General features: G+C 47.0%; 1 protein-coding gene across 1 annotated transcript in view; it reads right to left on the reverse strand.

Annotated features, from left to right (window-relative positions):
• LOC149864426 (unconventional myosin-X-like) overlaps positions 1-19711 on the reverse strand; it is a 136521-nt gene that overhangs the window by 39696 nt on the left and 77114 nt on the right. Inside the window, exon 3 of the mRNA XM_090049904.1 lies at positions 1822-2011. Coding sequence (XP_089906030.1) covers positions 1822-1989 — 168 coding nt within the window. The 5' untranslated portion in view covers positions 1990-2011. The remainder of the gene's footprint in view (positions 1-1821; positions 2012-19711) is intronic.

The raw sequence follows: 19711 nt of genomic DNA on the forward strand, positions 1-19711 counted from the left end.
ATCAGCTGCATTTCTGTGAATTACACACATCCATACCATTTGAAATAAGCCATTTGAGAGTACAAGTATTGAGTGAAAATATTTTTTTAATCTACCTAGGAGTGATGTATTATATGGCAAGTAAAAAGAAAAAGGTATGAGTTTGAAGCATATTATAATAATTAAAATAATTTCTGTGATGCTCTTAAAAGAGCAGTGTCTCCACTAGTTTCCTAGTGCCTATTGCTTATGTGCAAGCTATTTTAGTAATTAATAGCAAGTGCTCCATGTTTTCAGTTTTTACTGATTTTCACCAATAAATTCCCTGAATTTTTTATTGAAGTTATTTGGTTTTTACTGACTTGCACGCATTTTTCAGTCATTCAATTTTACCAGGTACAGTAAAATCCCTGTTAGCTGGCATGAGTGGGGAATGACTGGGGGGTGCCAGTAAGCTAAAAGTGATGGTTACCTGAGGCACAGGTTTCTGGCTGGATGCAGTGGGGGGCAGCAGCTGCACATGGAGAGCAGGGTGGTGGCTGCGCAGGGGCTGGGGCAAGGCGGCTGGAGCCACTGCCTGGGGATGCAGGGATCTTGGCTCTGACCCTGGGTGGGGTGGGAGGGGCCACGTAAGCCCTGCCACGGGGACAGGCAGGAGACCCTGGCCCCGCTCCCTGCGGCGGGCGCTGTACCTGGCCTTACCACACAAGCCCACGGAGCTGGAGCCACTGGCCAGGGGCACAGGGCAGGAGATGCTGGTGCCAGTGCTGGGATCAGGATAGCTTCCCCCCAGCCCCCTCCGTGTCCAGCCATGTGCCGCTCCCCCCAGTCCTTGGGCTGCGCCATACTGTGGTGCAGGCAGGTGGTATTGGCTGCTCCCAGGGCCACTGCAGCAGGGGTTGGGCTGAGTGGGGACAAGTGGAGCCCTGGGGGGTTCAGGGTGCAGCATTGCCCAGCATGGCGTCGGCTGCTCCAGGGGCCGCTGCAGCAGGCACTAGGGTGAGCGGGGACAAGCTGCGCTGCCACGCACCCTGGGGCTCCACTTGTTTCCACTCACTGCAGCCCCTGCTACAGCAGTCCCGGGAGCAGTTGATGCCAGCTGCCTGCACCACAGTATGGTACAGGCCAGGAGCTGGGGTGAGTGGGGCAGGCGGAGCCTCAGGGAGTTTGAGGCACAGCACAGCCCAGCCAGTGCAGACAGCTGGCATTGGCCACTCCAGGGGCTACTGCACTAGGGGCTAGGGTGAGTGGAGACAAGCTGCACCATGCCCCATATACCCCAGGGCTCCACTTGTTCCCACTCACTCCAGCCCCGACTTCAGCAGCCCCGGGAACGGTCAAAGCCAGCTGTAGAGGGAACTCTAAGTCAGTCGGTGCAGAGCGTGGGGCATGGTTCTTGCTGCTACATGTACCCTGGGAGGGCTGTGGGCTGGGGTCTGCGCCAGGCTGTTTCCCGGGGGCACATACCCCTGGATCTGCACACTGGACAAGACTCATCCTGCACGCAGATCCAGGGGCATGCAACCCCAGGAAAAGCCTGGCACAGACCCCAGCCTGCAGCCCTCCCGGGGTGCACGTACCAGCAAGAGCCATGCCCCACACCCCGCACCCACTGACAGCTCCCTCCACTTTGCTTCCTGCTGCAGCCCCAGAAACAGCTGATGGGCTGCGCCATGCCACTCCCCTGCCCATTCCCTAGTCCCAGCATTACTCCCCGCCTCCCCAGATGCAGATTGTAACCTCCATACCTCATTACTCTGTTTCAAACTTTCTCCTTCTATATGAATTTTTATAACTGTATATAAATGTTTATTTTATATGAATACTGACATTGTTACCTACCAGCAAAACACAGTACAGATAAAATTCAGCCTTTCCAGAGCTAACAAGAGGCAGATGCAGCACTCCAGCAATCCCAGTGGGAAGGGCTAGTAGATACCAGCTGGTGACACTACTGACAATGACAGCACTGATGATCATCTTAGCGGAACGCTCCAGCACTTCATTCATTCAGGGTGCCTGTATTATTGAACTGAACACCAGTTAACAAGGGTATTAATATGTTGTGGTTGAGAACAGCGATAGCAATGGGCTAATGGTTAGAGATTAGCATAATATCAGGTATTAATATGGCCTTAATTAGGATGTCATTTCTGGCATCTGTTGGCAGTGAGGAAATGCACTCTGAATTAGAGGAGGTGGAAAGTAAAGGAACTGAACTGAATGTTTTTATATGACCTTTCTGCTCTGTTTAAATTACAACTTACTGGATATCTTAAATGGATTTTTATATAATGTTCTTGTGCATGTAGGACTTTGTACACAATGTTATGGAAGAACAGGATTTGGGACCAAAAGATATGAAGAGGTTACTAAGGGAAGTATTAATTACTAAATATAACTATTTGTAAAAATGTCTTTTCAACCATTAGCAAACCAAGTATTTTGTCATTCTGTAGCTTTCATACACAAACTACAAATATAACTGAATCCAACAGGCCACCCCTTGCTACTCAAAGTTAGGTCTTGTTTATATGAGGACATAAAATAAAATGTGAATGTCAAATGCTAGAGTTACAGCAAGACCTGTGCATGGACAAAATTATTCTACTGTAAGAGTTTCTTTGTCAGGAACAGCTTATATAACTTTGGCAGCACTTTAAATCAGGGATGCTCAATTCCCAGACCACAGGGCAGATCTGGCCCTTGGTGCAATGGTTACCCATAGGTGCATAGGGAGCTCTGCAAGCTGTGGCCCTGCATGCTAGATAGGAGGTATGGGGCCCAATCCCAGTGCATGGGGCCAGCTGGGGGTGGTGCACCAGAGCCTGATCCTAGCACACAGGGCCAGAATTCAATCCCAGCACATGCGGGCAGGCAGGGATGGTGCAGGGCCCGAAGGCCAAATTCCAGCAAACAGAGCCAGGTTAAGAGAGGGTGGGTCCAATCTACATGGGCAGCCCCAATCTTGGTGCGCAGGATCCAATTCAGCCTGCAAGATGGCCTCACTGCAAATTGGTTGCAGCCGCATGTGCATAAATGAAGAACAGAACTATCTGAACATTATTTTTGACAAAGGAAAATTGCAGTAACTTGCTTACAGCAAAAAAACCATCCATTTGAAGATAGCCTGATGCATTCTCTGCTGCTGATCTGTACTGTGGGTCTCCACTTATGTTTCCCTTCTTTGTCTGGAAGTTAAATGCACTAATGTAATTAATCTTACAAAATCTTTCTTAAATGCTGGTCCAAGGGCAGAACTGAGGCCTTGAACTTGCGTGTTACAAGTAATAGAATGCAATGTCCCAAGGAGAAAGGAATATAAAAATCCAGAGGGTCCTTCAAGGACCTAAGATTTTTTTTAGAAGTTAATTATCTTTTCTGGGAAGATCAAACAGAATGCAAAACTTAAACGTAGGATGGAGAAGGAAGAGTGCTTAGAATTCAAGACCATTTGACACAAATCCAAAAGAGCAAATATTTTTGCTAGTTCCTTTTCTCCCTAACCTTTAAAATCCATTCCATGAGCATCTGCTTTATCAGCCAAGCAAAACAGCCCCTAAGCAAGATGGCCTAACTTCCAAGTCGCATCTATTTTGATCAGTGTGTTGTCATGAATAATTTACTCAGCGATAGACATTATTACTCTTGTGATATTGTAAGTTCTCTACCCATCATTTCCACCAGTCATACCAATAAAAGATACTAGGAAGTAGGGCTGTGTGAAATTTTGACAGGCAGACAGAGCCCACGGAGGGGTTGGCATCCCCCCACCCCCTGGCCTGCCGGAGTTGTCCAGCAAGGCCTGGGGGGGCAGGGATTGGGGACCCCCACACCTGTCCTGCAGGTGCCTGTCTTAGGGCCCTGGAGGCACAGGTGAGTGAGCTCCAAGAGGAGGTTAGCAGGCAGAGGGGAATCAGGGAGGCAGAGGAAGAAATTGACAGCTATTTTCTTTCCCTGCAGGGTTATGCACCCAAGGAAGAAGCACCTCAGGAAGTGCCCTCCACTGCAGAGTGGCAGACGGTCACCTCCAGAACCAGGGCTGCTCCTAACACAGCAGTACCAGTTCCTCCAGTCCGGCTGGAGAACAGGTACGAGGCCCTGGCAACTCTGAAGGAGAAGGAAGGAGAGGAGGAAACCGGGGAGGAGGCAACTCCATGCTCCCCACGTCCCGAGCAGGCTGAAGGAGATGAGCAGGTCTGGAAGAGAAAGCATCGCATGATTGTCATAGGCAACTCTATCCTGAGAGGTACAGAGGACCCTGTCACCCAGACCCCTCAACACGCAAGGTCTACTGCCTACCTGGAGCAAAGATTCAGGACGTGAAGGGGATGATACAAACCGTGATCCAGCCCACTGATTACTACCCCATGATCCTATTCCATGTGGGTACTAATGATATGGCCAGCAGAAGCCCTGATCACCTGATGGCTGACTACCATGGGAAGCATGCTAAAGGAGATAGCGCACAGGTGGTTTTCTCTTCTATCCTACCAGTGAGTGGACATGGAACACGGCATGAAACGTGGACCCTGAGGTGGTGCAGGGTCACTTGGAGGAACTGGATGCCTTTAAGTCGGCAGGCCCGGATGAGCTCCATCCGAGGGTACTGAAGGCACTGGCCGACATCATTGCAGAGCCACTGGCGGGAATATTTGAACGCTCGTGGCGCACGGGTCAAGTCCCGGAGGACTGGAAAAGGGCCAATGTGGTTCCCATTTTCAAGAAGGGGAGGAAAGAAATGAAAGAAATGACAAAGTTATAGGCATTTTTGTGATTCCCCATTATAGTCTATGGACGAAACATTGAAACACGTCAAAACAGCAAAACAGTTTCAACTAAACGAAATGGAACAGTACTTCAAAACAGCAAAACAAATCACTGTCCCTTTGAAAAGGTGAAACGGAAGTAAAAAAAATGAAACAATGCTGTTCCGCACAGCCCTACCAGCAAGCAGTGCATGGGTGCTCTCCACACTGCCTGGCTGTGCTCCTGTAAATCAGTTATCGATTGGTGTCAGCCTAGTGAATAATCAGCTATCAATAATCAGCCAAGAAAGTCTCTAATCAGTTCACCCCTAATTCCTACCCCGCCATCCTCCTCGCCCATCCCCAATCCATCCTTCCATCCAACAGTTCTATTTACAGCTTCAGTTGTCCCAGCATATAAAGGCATGGATTCCTGTTCTCAAACTTGGGGTTTCCTGCCTCGATAGCACTGAATAAACTGCACCTCAGAGACTTCTAGCACTTAAAAAAAAATATATATATATATTGTATAAGCTGGAGCCGGGCCATGAGACAAAGTATTGCTACTAAAAACTTTTCCTTTCCTACTGCTATGACTACATCACCCAACCTAAAATCTGTGGGAGGCTGTCTACTTCACCCTGCCACTCAGCACAACCCCATCTATATTTGTACTCGCATTTCTTCATTCTACCATTTGCATAGTTTAAACTCTTCCAGATTCTCTCTCCTGGGTCCCTTTTTGGTATCATGCACCGATTCATCTTCATGCCTTCATTCCTACCATATCCCAGTGCTCTGAATGACTCCCTTCTTGCAGTTTCAGTTTCAAGCATAGGGCTTCATGAGCTAGAGAAGTAAGGTAGGTTTGGCTCTGCAGGAATTACAGCTGGCTTGAAAACCCAATAGGGAAAAATGCCTGTGTTTGCAGCTTTCCACGTCCCATATTCTTCGTGACATGACTATCATGTGCCTTCCCTGCCCAGTCAACACAAGTGCCAGAAAAAACATTCCTTCAGAGCTTGATTAAAATGTAACCTTTCTGTTAAACACGCTAAGTAGTAAGGGCTGCACATGGAATAGGCCTCACATCCCTTGTTCTAAGAAGAGTTCAGGTAGTTGCCACTGCATCAAACCTGTTTCTTTTTTCCTTGCACAGTGCCCAGATTCAATTAATAGATTGAATTCACTGATTCTTCAAGGATTCACTGTATAGATGCTCTAGTTCCAGAGTAAGAGCAACCATGAAGAGGTAGGTGTGCGTGGGTGTGGGTGTGGTGAATGGGGCAAAACTACTGTACTTCAGAATAGCGTATTCCACCATACCTATTATGAAAGCTTTCCCCATGAGAACAAGCCCTTAGGTCCTTTATGCTCCGTTAACCCATATTAACTGTGTGTATACATTTCAAGAGAACTGGCTAAACTACATTAAAACTCTGCATGGACACTCATTTAGGACTGAAGCAACCTGAATTTGCATTCAGCTTACTTTTGCCAAGAGGGCACCCAAATGATCACTACCCCTTGTTAGAGAGACCTATATAGTCCTGTAGCTTTGGAGCTGCAGAACGGCTTTTGGGAAGATCCTAACAGACCAAGGGAAGGAGGGACAAAGAAGTTAAGTGACTTCCTCATATCAAACAACAGGTCAATAGCAGAGTCAGAACTATATCCCTGGTCTCAGCTGGGAGAATACATCATGGAAGGAGGTCTCATCGTTGTACCTACTGGAAAAGTTGAAATAGAAAGCAAGCTCAAATAAGTACAGGAGATTTATTTCCGGACCCTCTACAAATTATTTCAGGTCCAAGTTTGATAGGTTGATTAACTGATCTCAACTGGTCTGCAGCAGTGACATCCACTGGACAAAAAGTAGCAACTGCTCTGTCTAGCTCCATGTAGTCTCAATGTGGATTTCAATAATTAGCCAGAAGAAACTGCCACATGGTGAAAAATTATGTTTGCAGACAACACAAGGCACTGAATGAGAACTCATCAGCTGGCAGAATTCAAGTGAAATTGATTATTTTGAATTCATATTTGTTTATGGCTCTGGTATAAACAGTAAGAGAAAACAGCTACAAAAGAAGGAATCCAGTACGATTTGAGTCAACTGCCCTGCTACCAAGTGTTGGAACAACCCTCTTCAATAAGCAGCCCCATATATTATACCAGCTCCACTGAGGCACAACAGAACAATTAGTCTCACTTTTTTTTTCTTATTTTCTTTTTTAATTACAAGCAGCTGAATGGATGTGGGAAAATTATGTGCTTTGTGAAATGTTACTAATGAAACTTGAAGGCAAATTCAATTCGGCTAGTATTCCCTGTATACTATCAGTCATCACTGCAAAACGTGGGCTTTGCTTTAGCAACAGGTTGCACATTGAAGAATTTTAAGGTCTAGGGCAAATAAAGCCTCCTATAAGCAGTGAGATTGTGGCCATTTCTGGGCTGCTGTAAACCAGCAGGAGCAACCAATGCTCTGACACATCAGTTTTGCAGTTCTAGAAGTCAAGGAAAAGTAAACACTGCTGCTGATCTCCTTGCCTTGCTATACCTTTCCATTGACCCTGAACTACTTGCAAGGATAAAGGGCACCACTATCATTTGCAAAGAGCAAATGGTGAAAAATCTTCTGCAGAGACTTCTCAGCTCCAGTCCTTCTCTTTTTTAGCAGAACCACCCCAGATCAGTTGCATGCAGTGCCCTCCATATCCAGAGACGGGAGGGGAGAAGAGGCAAGATTTTGCAGACTGCTACTCTATAAGCCCTTTCTTCACCCCTTTGCCAAATTGTCCCTCATAACTTCCTCCCTATGGCTACTGCGAGAACATGTGAATAATTTCCACCCACCCAAGCTGCTACTTTATTTTCTCATTTACATGTGCTTGTTTAGCTTGAAGCCTTCTAGGAGAGGCAAAGACCAAACATAGTGCAGTTCCAGCTACTGGCAGGAACAAAAGGTGCTCTGTATGTGAGTGCACGCTTAAGTAATTAAGTCACGCTACAGCAGCACCAGTCTGCTGTTATTTATGACACTGATATTAAGCATGACTAGCAAGGGACCATTCACTTGGAGAAAGCAAAGCAGGTAACGGCAGCATAAAATAGAGCAGAACACAGCTAGGTTTGTTACAAGTCTCTTGGGAAATTTTCCTGAATTAAGTCGCTGTCCAAAAATTAACTGCTTTCCCACAGAAGTCACTGTGAAAACAGAGGAGCATTTCTGCAAGATGCCACATGCCCAAAGCTCCTGAGGGTAACAAGATGAAAGTCACTCTGGTTTTTCAGGTACAAGTCCCAAAAAACTGGACCATCTGCACTGTGAGGAGAGAAAAACAGGATGCCTAACAGGAAAAAAACTTTTTCATCATAAAAGCAGGATTTTCACAAAGCCACTTTAAGAAGCCCTGTACTACAACCACAAATCACAAGTAGTCCATGGTGCTGCCCTAAAAGAGGGCATCAAATGTATGGTCCATCGAGTCATCCCCCCCTGACCTCAGCGGCTCCTGGCAGGCTATAGGACTAGCAGCTCCACTGTAGCATCTGGAGCTATGGGGCCCACAGGGCCCATTCAGACTATGGGTCTCTTTGCGGGCCAGTTCCAGACCAGGAATTGGTGATACGGGCAAGTGTGGGCTGTGTCAGCACAGCCCTGTTTAGCCTAACACCATTTGTGTAATTGCTGGTCACTGGTCCTGCTACCACCTCCTAATCTGGAACGGCCTTGCCAAGAGCCCTACAGTATAGATGTGTTTGCCTTAAAACAATCTGGTCTTTTCACTCTACCTCAGGAAATCATTCATTCAAAGCCATTCTCATCGTATTTTAATCACTCACTCCTGATTAAATACTGTGGCCCTTTTTCCTATAACACACATAATCCTGCCTGCTCGATGATGAAGGCTGACTGAAAGCCTGGCTCAAAAGAAATACATTCAGATCTGGGATGGAAGTTCAATAAAACAATTTAACTTTAATCAGTTAAGTCTGATACTACATCCACCCAGGTTTATCTTTAAATGATTTCAGCCATTTTGAAAGCAATTTATGTGCACTGAACGGCTATTGTGTTACTGATTTGAACTGGTTTCCAATTACTTGCATTCGTTTGTGCAATTCTGTCCCTAGCCTCAGTGTCATAGTACTGTAGCTTTGAGAAGCAGGCACACGGTGATGTAACTTGATGCACAGGCAGCATGGTCCTCCCTACTTGACAAGCTGCACAGCAGCAAAGACAACTCAGCTGCTAGTGCCAAAAAATTCATACAGCACCAATCCAAGTGCTAACTGGCTGACCTAAAGCAGAGTGCTGACAAGCACTAGGCTGCCACGCTTCCTCTACTCCATGTAGGAATGAAATACACTGAAACAATGCTTTAAGCAGCCCTGTACTACAGTCCCAGGAAATCCTCAGTCCCTGGAAAAATTACGGAGCAGATCCTCAAGCAATCCATTTTTAATGGATTTGGAGTGATTAGAAGGGATTCGGACTTTGTTTGCTATGGAAAAATGCAGATTTTCTCCTTGAAAGGAGAAAAACCCAGGAAACCGCAGATTCCCCTTTAGAGGCTGGCAGAGTTCCAGCCTGCTAGTGGAACAGCATTACTCCATGGCAGCACAGCTGGAGAGGGGGTACTGGCAGCAAAGGTGGCAGCAGCAAATTCTGCCACCCCTCTCCACCCTCCCACACCAGGTTCCACCAATTGGGCTGTGGAGGTGGCTCCTGCTCTGAAGGTGCAGCCAGGCTGCAGCCCAGTGCCCTGCTGTGGACACTTCAATCGTGGGGGGGGGGGCGGCGGCGACGTGACAACACACAGACATGTACCCCTCCCCATGCCCCTTAACATGTTGTCTATGGCATCACCTACGGTCAGGTACTCCTCCGGCCCAACTTCCCCACCCCCTTCCCCACAGGCTGGGGCCTGGGGGCAGCAGGTCAGGAGTGAGGGGCACCAGCAGGGCTGGCAGGGCAGATGGCTGTGGGTTGGGAGTGAGGGGCATCATTGAGGTGCAGATCAGAAGTGAAGGGCACTGGTGCAGGACCATGAGAGTGGAAGACTGTAGGTCAGGAGTGGGAGGCAACGGCAGGCCTGGGGGTGGGATGGGAGGGTGCTGTGGCTAAGGAGTCAGGGGCTACAACACTGGCACTGGTAGGTTTTCAAAAAGTTTTAAAAACTGTAAATATAATCAATAAAACATTGCATTAAACTGATATCTACGGATATAGATATAGCTATCTACAGATGACAAGCACTAGGGGACAGATCTCAACACTGCTGATGTAAATCAGATAAACCAGCATCAGAAAAGACCCATGAGGTAACTGCACAGCAATGTTCCCTCTAAGGTGTAGCAATCTCCGAGTGCACTGCTTCGGTCCATGAGCGTGCCGCTTCGGTCTGTTCCTGAATTGGTCCCACCTCCCCCTTTTTGGCATGTGCTGGGGAATGCCTGCATTCAGGAACTTAAGACTAGAAGGGACCTGCTGGGAAATACCAGGCTGGGCCCCTGTACATGCTGGCAAACAACTGTGCAAAAGGGTCCACAACCTCCACTCCAGCCCCTTTCACACACTGTAGATCCAGGGCAGTCCTTGCCCCAAAACCCCACTGTGGGCCACAGGATGGGAGTGGGACACACAACAGAAGCACTGAGACCTTTGCCATGGCAGGGCAAGATGTGTTCAAACGGACCTAAACAGCTGACTGTGTCCCATGCTAGAGGCAGGCAAAACCCCCATAGTCCTTGCACCTGGGAGGTCTCTCAATACCTCTGGGGGCACTAGCATCCCCTCTCCCTGCCCATATCCCACTTCCGGCTGTGGCCAATGTCCAGGGCTTAAAACTGGGAGAGGCAATCTCTTCCTTGCTCCTTCAGGTGATTAGCAGAAGCCTTGATGCCTGAGGCTATAACTCACCAAATCTCCTCTCACAAGGCACGTTCTCCATTCCTCCAACCGCCCCCAGGCTGGGGAGGCACATGGTGCTCAGGGCAAAGCTCACCCGAAGGGGCTGGGGGACAGAGCAGTTCCCCAGAGCTGGCACAGCCCATGCGGTGCCTGGCTCTGCCCCAGCCCCCATTCCTGCCCCTACTTCGCATTGGAAAGGAGCCACTGCCTGCTGCTGCTCTCCTTTCCTGCGAGTATGCCAGCACAGTGAGGAGTAAGAAGCGGAGCGGCCCGTGCAGCCTAGTGGTAACTTACCACTGGTAAAGTGTTGCGTGCCAGCCCTGGTACCTCTGTCGCGCTCCAACGCCCAAAGTTTATAGGAGGCTGCAGCCCAGCTTCGGTCCTCTCTGGGCAGGTGCTCGGCATTAAAAAGTTACTGTGCAGCAAGATTTTTTTATTTCATAGATTTCATAGACATTAGGGCTGGAAGGGACCTCGGGAGATCATCGAGTCCAGCCCCCTGCCCAAAGGGCAGGAAGTCAGCTGGGGTCATAGGATCCCAGCAAGATAAGCATCCAATTTCCTCTTGAAGGTGTTCAATGTAGGCGCTTGAACCACCTCCGCTGGCAGACTGTTCCAGACCTGGGGCTCGGACAGTAAAGAAATTCTTCCTTATGTCCAGCCTGAAACGGTCTTGCAGGAGTTTGTGACCGTTCGACCTCGTCATCCCTTGGGGCGCTCTGGTGAACAAACGTTCCCCCAGATCCTGCTGGTCACCCCTGATAAACTTATAGGTGGCCATCAGATCACTCCTGAGCCTGCGTTTTTCCAGGCTAAAGAGTCCCATGGCTCTCAGCCTGTCATCGTAAGATCTGTTTTCCTGACCTCTGATCATGCGCGTGGCTCTCCTCTGGACTCTCTCAAGCTTCTCCACATCCTTTTTCAATTGTGGAGCCCAAAACTGGATGCAGTACTCCAGCTGCGGCCTCACCAAGGCCGAGTACAAGGGGAGAATGAAGTCCCGGGATTTGCTCAAGAAGCATCTATGGATGCACGCCAGCATTTTGGTCGCTATACTAGTTGCAGCATCGCATTGCAGGCTCATGTTCATCTTGTGGTCAATGATGACCCCCAAGTCTTTTTCTTCTGTAGTGCTAACCAACGTAGCACTGCCGAGCCTATAAGGGTGCTGCAGGCTTTTCCTCCCAAGCTGGAGAACCTTGCATTTTTCGGTGTTAAACACCATCAGGTTCTCATCTCCCCATTTGCTGAGCTTGTCCAGGTCAGCCTGGATCACCCGCCTATCTTCTGGCGTGGATGCTTTGCCCCAAAGTTTGGTGTCATCGGCGAACTTGGCCAGTCCACTCCTGACTCCCATGTCCACATCGTTAATGAAGATGTTGAACAGTATGGGTCCCAGGACAGAGCCTTGAGGGACCCCACTGGTCACAGGGCACCATGATGAGTGACTGCCATCAATCACAACCCTCTGGGTCCGACCACAAAGCCAATTTCCCAGCCAGCGGATCGTGGTGGAGCCAAGGCCACAACTGGGCAGTTTGGCCAAGAGGTGATCATGGGATACCAGATCAAAAGCTTTTCTGAAGTCAAGATATATGACATCAATCTCTTCTCCCTTGTCCAGGTGATAGAAGGAAATGAGATTGGTCAAACAAGACCTACCCACAACAAACCCGTGCTGGCTGTCCCTTAGAATGTTAGCCTGGGCCAGTCCCTCAAGGATGGCCTCCTTAATAAACTTTTCTAAGATCTTCCCCAGGATTGAAGTCAGGCTAATGGGCCTATAGTTAGCCGGACCCACTCTCCTCCCTTTCTTGAAGATTGGCACCACATTGGCCTTCTTCCAGTCTTCGGGCACTACACCAGAGCGCCAGGAGTTTTCAAAGATCCGTGCCAGGGGCTGGGCTATGACGCTCGCCAGCTCCTTGAGTACTCTGGGGTGCAGGTTGTCAGGGCCAGCTGACTTGAAGGTATCCAGCTTCTCAAGGTGTTCCTTCACGAGGTCAGCATTGATGGAGGGTAGGGGATTCCCCTCACCCAGATTTCCCTGTCCCATAGCGGGCATGGGCGTCCCATGGGACTGATGAAAGACTGACGCAAAGTACCTATTTAAGAGGTTGGCTTTTTCCTGGGCGTCAGTTGCCCCATCTGGTTTAGCAGGGGTCCAACATTGCCCTTGCTTTTCCTCTGGCTCCCCACATACCTGAAAAAGGACTTTTTGTTGTCCTTGATGCCTGAAGCTAGTTGGAGCTCAGTTGCAGCCTTGGCTTTCCTGGTTTGCTCCCTGCAGGACCGGACCAGCGCGGAGTAATCCTCCTTGGAGGTGAATCCTGTCCTCCATCCTTTGTAGGCTTTCCTTCTTAGCCACACTAGGTCCGCTAGGTCTCTGGAGAGCCAGGGGGGCTGCTGTGCCTTCTTGCTGCCTTTCCTCTGTGTTGGAATAGATTTAGCTTGTGCACTGAGGATCGCTTCCTTGAGAAGCAACCACTCTTCTTGAATTCCCATCTCCCTGGGGTCATGGTCCCTGAGGGCCTGACTGACTAGCCTCTTGAGCTTGTCAAAGTCGGCTTTTCTGAAGTCAAGGACTTCTGTGTTGCTGACTGACTTGCCAGCTTTACGGCGGATGGTGAAGGTGATCAGCTCGTGGTCGCTGTCACCCAACTTCCCATCGATCACTAGGTCGCCGATTAGGTCGTCCCCCGTAGCCAGTACCAGGTCAAGCAGTGCTTTGCCTCTCGTTGGCCCATAGACTTCTTGGGTCAGGTAGAGGTCATCCACGCCCGAGAGAAAGCTTTGCGCCCGCTCAGATTTAGCTGAGTGATCTTCCCACGAGATGTCCGGGTAATTGAAGTCACCCATGACAACCAAGGTCCTGGAGCAAGCGGCCTCAGTCAATTCCCGGGCGAACTCCTGGTCAAGCTCGGGACTTTATTGTGCGTGGCCATGTACATGCGCAGCTTAGAGGGAACCTTGCTGCACGGTTATAGCAGGATCTAGTCTCTAAATACACTTATCCCATAAGTGAACCTGTGTTATTATTTGATAGTGGCTAATATCCAGCATTAATCAGACTCTGATCATTAACTGCGATCATGTGAGGAGGATTAACATGCAAGGAGCTCATATCATGATCTTTATCACCCCCATCTGACCACACTGCAGATCCACTATTCTCCCATAACCTGCCACTGCCAACTTTACTTTGAACTCCAGCCAAAAACTTATCTTCCTCATCTGCACCAGTTGCATCTTTTGCCTACTTACCATCTCTTTGAACATTTCTCCTCTTCATCAGGTGATTCGCCCCCCCCCCCCGACATCCCCGAATGTGCTCCAGTCCAGAATGTATGCAAAAGGGTGGCAGATGGTCTTCTTAAGGAGTTCATTTGAATTCCATGGTGTCTATGTTAACCTAATTTTATAATGAACTACTTCACTCTGAACTGCAACCACAGATGACTGTACTATCAATGTCAAGAGGAATAAAGCAGGTTAAAGATAACTAATACTTCCTCTGAAAGAGTCGCTGTTGGTCAAGAACAAAGGATAATTAGATACTACATGAGTGCTGGCAAATTTCCTAAAGATGTAGTTTAGAAGTTTAAATAAACTTCACTGGGTAAAAAAAGTCAGTATTACATCATCATCACAGCAATGAAAAGAACACTAACAATATGAGAGTGTTAGAAATGGAATATTGTTAGAAATGGAGTATTGTTAGAAATGCACAGCTTGCATCTTGCACCTGATAAGAAAGAAACACTGCCAAGGACTTTGTTCCTTTCCTAGCCTTGCCACAGCTTTTCTTATACTAAATCGCAGACTCTCCCCCAGCTTCTCCCTAGCCTCTCTCATACAGATTACAGAAGCTGGAATTCAACTGACTGTGTCCTTGAAAGGGGGCGGGGGGGGGTTGAACTCTTGGTGACCTATAGTAGTCTCTGAGCATGCTTAATTAGCTGATGCATATTTACCTCTCCACCCTGCATACTTAAGTAGTTAATTATAATATACATGCGATGTATGTAGTGATGTAACCACATGTATGCTTGTATGAAACGGAAGTGAGCTGTAAGAGTTCCTGTTTCTGCACACGTGCCCAGGAGGAAAAAGATAAATACAGCCTGCAAAATTCCTTGGTGGGTTCAGAGTAATCTGAGTTTTTGACTCTGCTCTGACCCTATTTGCAAATACACCTTTTGTGCCATCTAATGAGTGTGTGTCTGTGATTTTGGTGGCCTCCAGAGAAATGAACCGCTTTAAGCATCAAGAGTACAAGACTATAATCATGAATCTGAAGTTGCGGGCAGATTCCAACTGTTATATTAACTGAAGAAAGTGTGCAATTGAACGAAAGCGTCTTTATGTAAATGCACAAGTTAAGGTACCCACCATACTACTCTTTGTGTTTCCTGACTTCTAAGTTGTTAACTTTAAAAAACTACATTTCTTTTAGTGCATTATTGTTTAATTCAATAGTAGTTCTACAAGGTTCTGTAAGTCTTGCCTTGCTTCCCGTCTCCCAGCAAAAATATCTACACTTGGTAGCAACAGAACCTGACTGAATGCAAATCATTGTTTTCCCAAAACTGTTTGTAAAGCACGCACAGGGTGCTTGTTTCCTATACATTTGCTACAGAACATCACAGCAGACTTACAGCATGTTAAAAGCCTGGAATGCCTTTGTCTCCAGGAAAAGGAAATGCTTGCAAGTTAACACACACTTGCAGTCATCTTTTCAAAAAGAGCACATTATGTGGAAATTCTACCACAGGTCTGCTACTACTTAAAAAAAGACACCCTACGTTTCTCTTTCACTGTTATTTTATAACCTTATTTTCAAACCTATCGCTTAGGGGTGGGGAGGATGGGGGGGGCGGAGGAGGCAGAAGGGACAGGGAGAGCCGGGCATTTATGGACCGCCCAAAGGCTTCTGATTGATTGAGTAAATGCATACACTTTTCTGGCAATGTGTTTTATTACACTTTACCCTAACAGTCACTATCATATGCCCTCCTTGTTCTCCCCAAGAAAAGCCTTCCTAACCACTGTGGTGGTATTCACACACCAATTTTTAAAACCCAAAGTTGAGATTTCACTTTGTCAGGCAGCATATTTTGTCTGTCCTCACAGTGTCTGCATTTATGAAATTTAACATTTATAATGGTAACTACATGCCCAAGACATTTCATTCAAAGCCCAAAATGCCTAATGGTTTGCTGAGAGACTTCACTATGAAGCAACCAATTCAAAATACTGCTTAATAGTACCCAACTACAGTAAAAAGAAAATAGTCACAGCCCAACTAATGAGCTCCTAAAGAGCATCTGAAAAAGAAAATATTTTACACTGTTGCAAGTTCAGCATTAAGCAATATTCATCAGGCACAACTGTGAGTCTGTACAAAATAACAAACCCAGCAAAAATCTGAACACACAATATTGTTTTGTTGGCTGGTTTAGGAGATTGCAAAAGGAAAGCAATGTTTAAAATCCTTTTTTCCTCTCAAATGCCTTTCTAGAACAATTCTTCAAGCTTTCAGCATAGGACTATTCCAAGAAAAACATGTAAAGACCACCCCCATCATTGCCATAGACCTAATTAAATCATAACCAGGATCAAATCCAAAACATGTTAGAAGACAACTAAAAAGAGGCTTATTGACATCACTGGGAACCAAGCTGACACGTTAAGGTGATTTAATCTGAGTACTGACAGATTCATTTCTACTCTTCCTTAGGCTGCTCTATTTCAGACCTATCCCCATTAGTTCTCATTGTGCAGTTAGGTCAGCATTTAGTTGAAACATGTCCAATGAGTTGTATGAGAAGACAGGACTGCCTCCCCCTTTCCAATGACCACAAAATATTGACTAGACCCGTGGGCTGGATCCAGCCTGCCAGGTCATTCTATCTGGCCTGCGGGGCCCCTCCAAAAAAAATTATTACTATCTCACGGCTATCCCTCAAAGCCAGCAGGAGGCACAGGTTTTCAGAGCTTGAGCACCATCGAACTTGGGCAGGATCTGTGCCTCCATCTCCACGGGGCTCCCGGCACTTCAGCAGGAGCCCTATGTGGAAGCACCAAGAGCAATGGCAGGTGACTGGACAGCTGGTGAGCGGGGATGGGAGGTCCTACCTGCAGTTCAGAGAGCAACACATGGTGTCAGGGAGCCCACCCAGCCAGAAGGTACATGCGTGTTGGTGGATGCGAGGTTTGTGGGGTGTGTGCGTGTTTGTGGGGGAGGGGTGTGGGCCCCCCACCCCCAATGGCGCACAGTCCCTACTGCAGCAGGCAATGGACCTTGGGGGTGCTCATGATGCACAGCATAGAATCAACGAGTTGGAAAGGACCTAGACAGATCAGATCTAGCTGCATTCTGGGGGCTGCACATGGTGGCAGGGAGCTGGCCTGGCCTGCTAGCATGCACCTTCAAAACCAGACTGGGCTGGTTCCATGCCAGCACATGGGGCTCCTGGCACTGCAGGTGGAAGCAGGCCTCACCAGGCCAGCTGTGCCTCCACATGAAGCTTCCAGCACTCCAGTGGGGAGCTGCACGTGAAAGTATGGAACCAGCTCAGACTGGTGGCATGTGTTCCTGGCTGCTGTGCTGGGAGCCTAACACAGAGGCATGGAACCTGCGCTGCCCAATGGTGCGTGGACTAGGAGACGCAGGGAGTCAGGCCGCCCCATGCAGCTTCCATCTGGAGTGCTGGAAGCCTCACGTGGAAGCATGGAACTGGCCCAGCACACTGGCATGCAGCTCCCACCTGCAATACTGCAAGCCTCTGTTGCTGGCAAGGAAACAGCCTGGTCTGGTTTGAAGCGGGCCTCTCAACTGCTCTACTCTAGGCCAGTTGAATTGGAGTGGGAGGGGAAAGGGAAAGAGAGAACCACCCAACCCAGAGAGCAAACATCTGTAACTGGAAAGTTCTTGGGTTGCAAAAAACTTTTATTTGGGAGAACAAACCATCCCAGAGAGCTTAACTATGAAGAAGCCACATGCTCATTTATAGTGGCCACAAGCATAAGCTAGTGCCCTTAAAAAAATCACAAGCAACTTAATAATTATGAGATTTTTAAGTTAATTTTGCTCTTCCACTCTTCAGTTAAGAGTTTCTCTGCAACTATGAATGTTAAAGTATGTTTTAAAATGAAAACTGAAGTTATTTACAAATCTGTTGACTGCGGCCACTGTTGCTTAGAGGGAGGGGAAAAAACCCCCCACACATGTGTAAAGGGTTGGCAACACCCTTGATTATATTGTACTCGACTGTGAGCTACAAGGAACTTCTCGTAAAAAAAGCCTGCACCTTATTGGGCAGAAGAGCTGGAGAGGTTATTACTCATGAAACCTGATGTATTCAAACACTTGCTTTTTCTCTAAAAGACCTCTGACTACTTGGACACAATCATTTTGCGAGTGCATACCCACTGACAAGCCCTGTTGCTTCAAATAGTCACCATGAGCATTTGTACACATGCTTGCGCTGCAGCACACACATTTGTATAAACAGCAAAATACACATTAGTGCTGAGGAAACGGTGATGTACTCTTGTAAAACACCTGATCTGGCACATCAGAGCAGACAAATGTATGTGTATAAATGCCCCATAGTTGCAACTAGGGTCAGCAGTCAGGTCCAGTCAACATAAATTAGGGACTTCTCTTTTACTCTTAACTTTTAACTCCTACTTGCAAACTTCAAATATACCAAATTCTGAGTGAGCTATAAAAACCTCAATAATCACTGAAAACATTTTTTCTGTACCTGAGAATGTCACCAGTTCTATCGATGTCTATATATAATGTTGCACCCCCTATTCAAAAGCCAGAATCTCTTTGTTCTGGTGCTATAAAGGTCCAGGCTTTACACTATATATTGCAAGAAATAAAACTTTTAGATACATCAGTAATGTACATTCTACATTTTTTTTTTTTTTTTAAAAGGGAAAGCAGCTGCTTGAGGCTGCTCTGTGCTTGGAATGTTAGTTGTCCCGGGAGATGGATTTGTGGGCAAAGGGCAGGTGAAGCAGTCAAAAGATGCAATAAATTCCAGAACCACGGAATTGATCTTATTTATCAGATTAATTTTAATAATGACATGCATGTGTGGGCATGTGAGCGCTTGCATAAGCATATTAGGCATAAGTTAATATCACTTAATACGGAATGGGCCACTCATTGCTCCTATGAGGCTAGCTTAGCTGTGGAATTGGGATACAAAACCATAAGTCCTATTTATCACATGAATATCAATATGACCCGCAGTTAGGGATGAAAAAGAAAGTTGTAGGTAAAGAAAGAGGAGACTGACCTTTTCTGCAAGTCTTAGTACAGAAATTGTTGCACATCTGTGATCTTGGCTTGACGAACCATAAGCAGATGAAACCCTAAAAAAGACCTGCCTGTATATTTGACATAAGAGTTAAACCTGAGTTCAACAGGAAATATGAGTAGATTATCTAGGTATGTTACTAAGCAGCTAAAAGACTGATTAAAATCAGAGCGTCTCTTCTGACTAGCTCACATTGGAGCAAAAACATTTACATAGACAGCTTCTGATCTGGCAAATAATGACCTTGACATACTTTCCCCATGGTCTTCTCCACTCAAAAGCACATTTGGTCAAGTTTTTTGTTTAATTAAGGGGCATTCATACAACTATATATATTGAATGTATAGAATGCATCAATCCTATTATTTAACTCCAGCCTGGAATTTGGTGGCCAAAAAGCCAAGCAACAGAAGTGCAACAATGGGATCAAATCCCACCTTTCCAGCCATATTAGTACTTCCTTTCCACAATCAGATTATTGCTCCAGGGTCAGAATATTAGATGTTTCAAACAAACTACATACCGCAAAGTCGCTTGCTATGCAATTTTTCCATTAACATAGGCACTCACTCTTTTCTTCTAGTTACAAAGTGCCAGTCATTTCCCTACTGGGCACAAGACATTTACTCCACAGCTGCTTAATAACCTCTGCAGTAAACATCTTGGTATCTACATATGCAGGCCTATTAGGCTGCAGGAGACTAAACTCCACAGCAGGTTAGTAC

Source organism: Crocodylus siamensis, chromosome 5 (genome assembly GCF_052110815.1).
Source record: "Crocodylus siamensis isolate JL-2025a chromosome 5, ASM5211081v1, whole genome shotgun sequence".
Lineage (NCBI taxonomy): Eukaryota > Metazoa > Chordata > Crocodylia > Crocodylidae > Crocodylus > Crocodylus siamensis.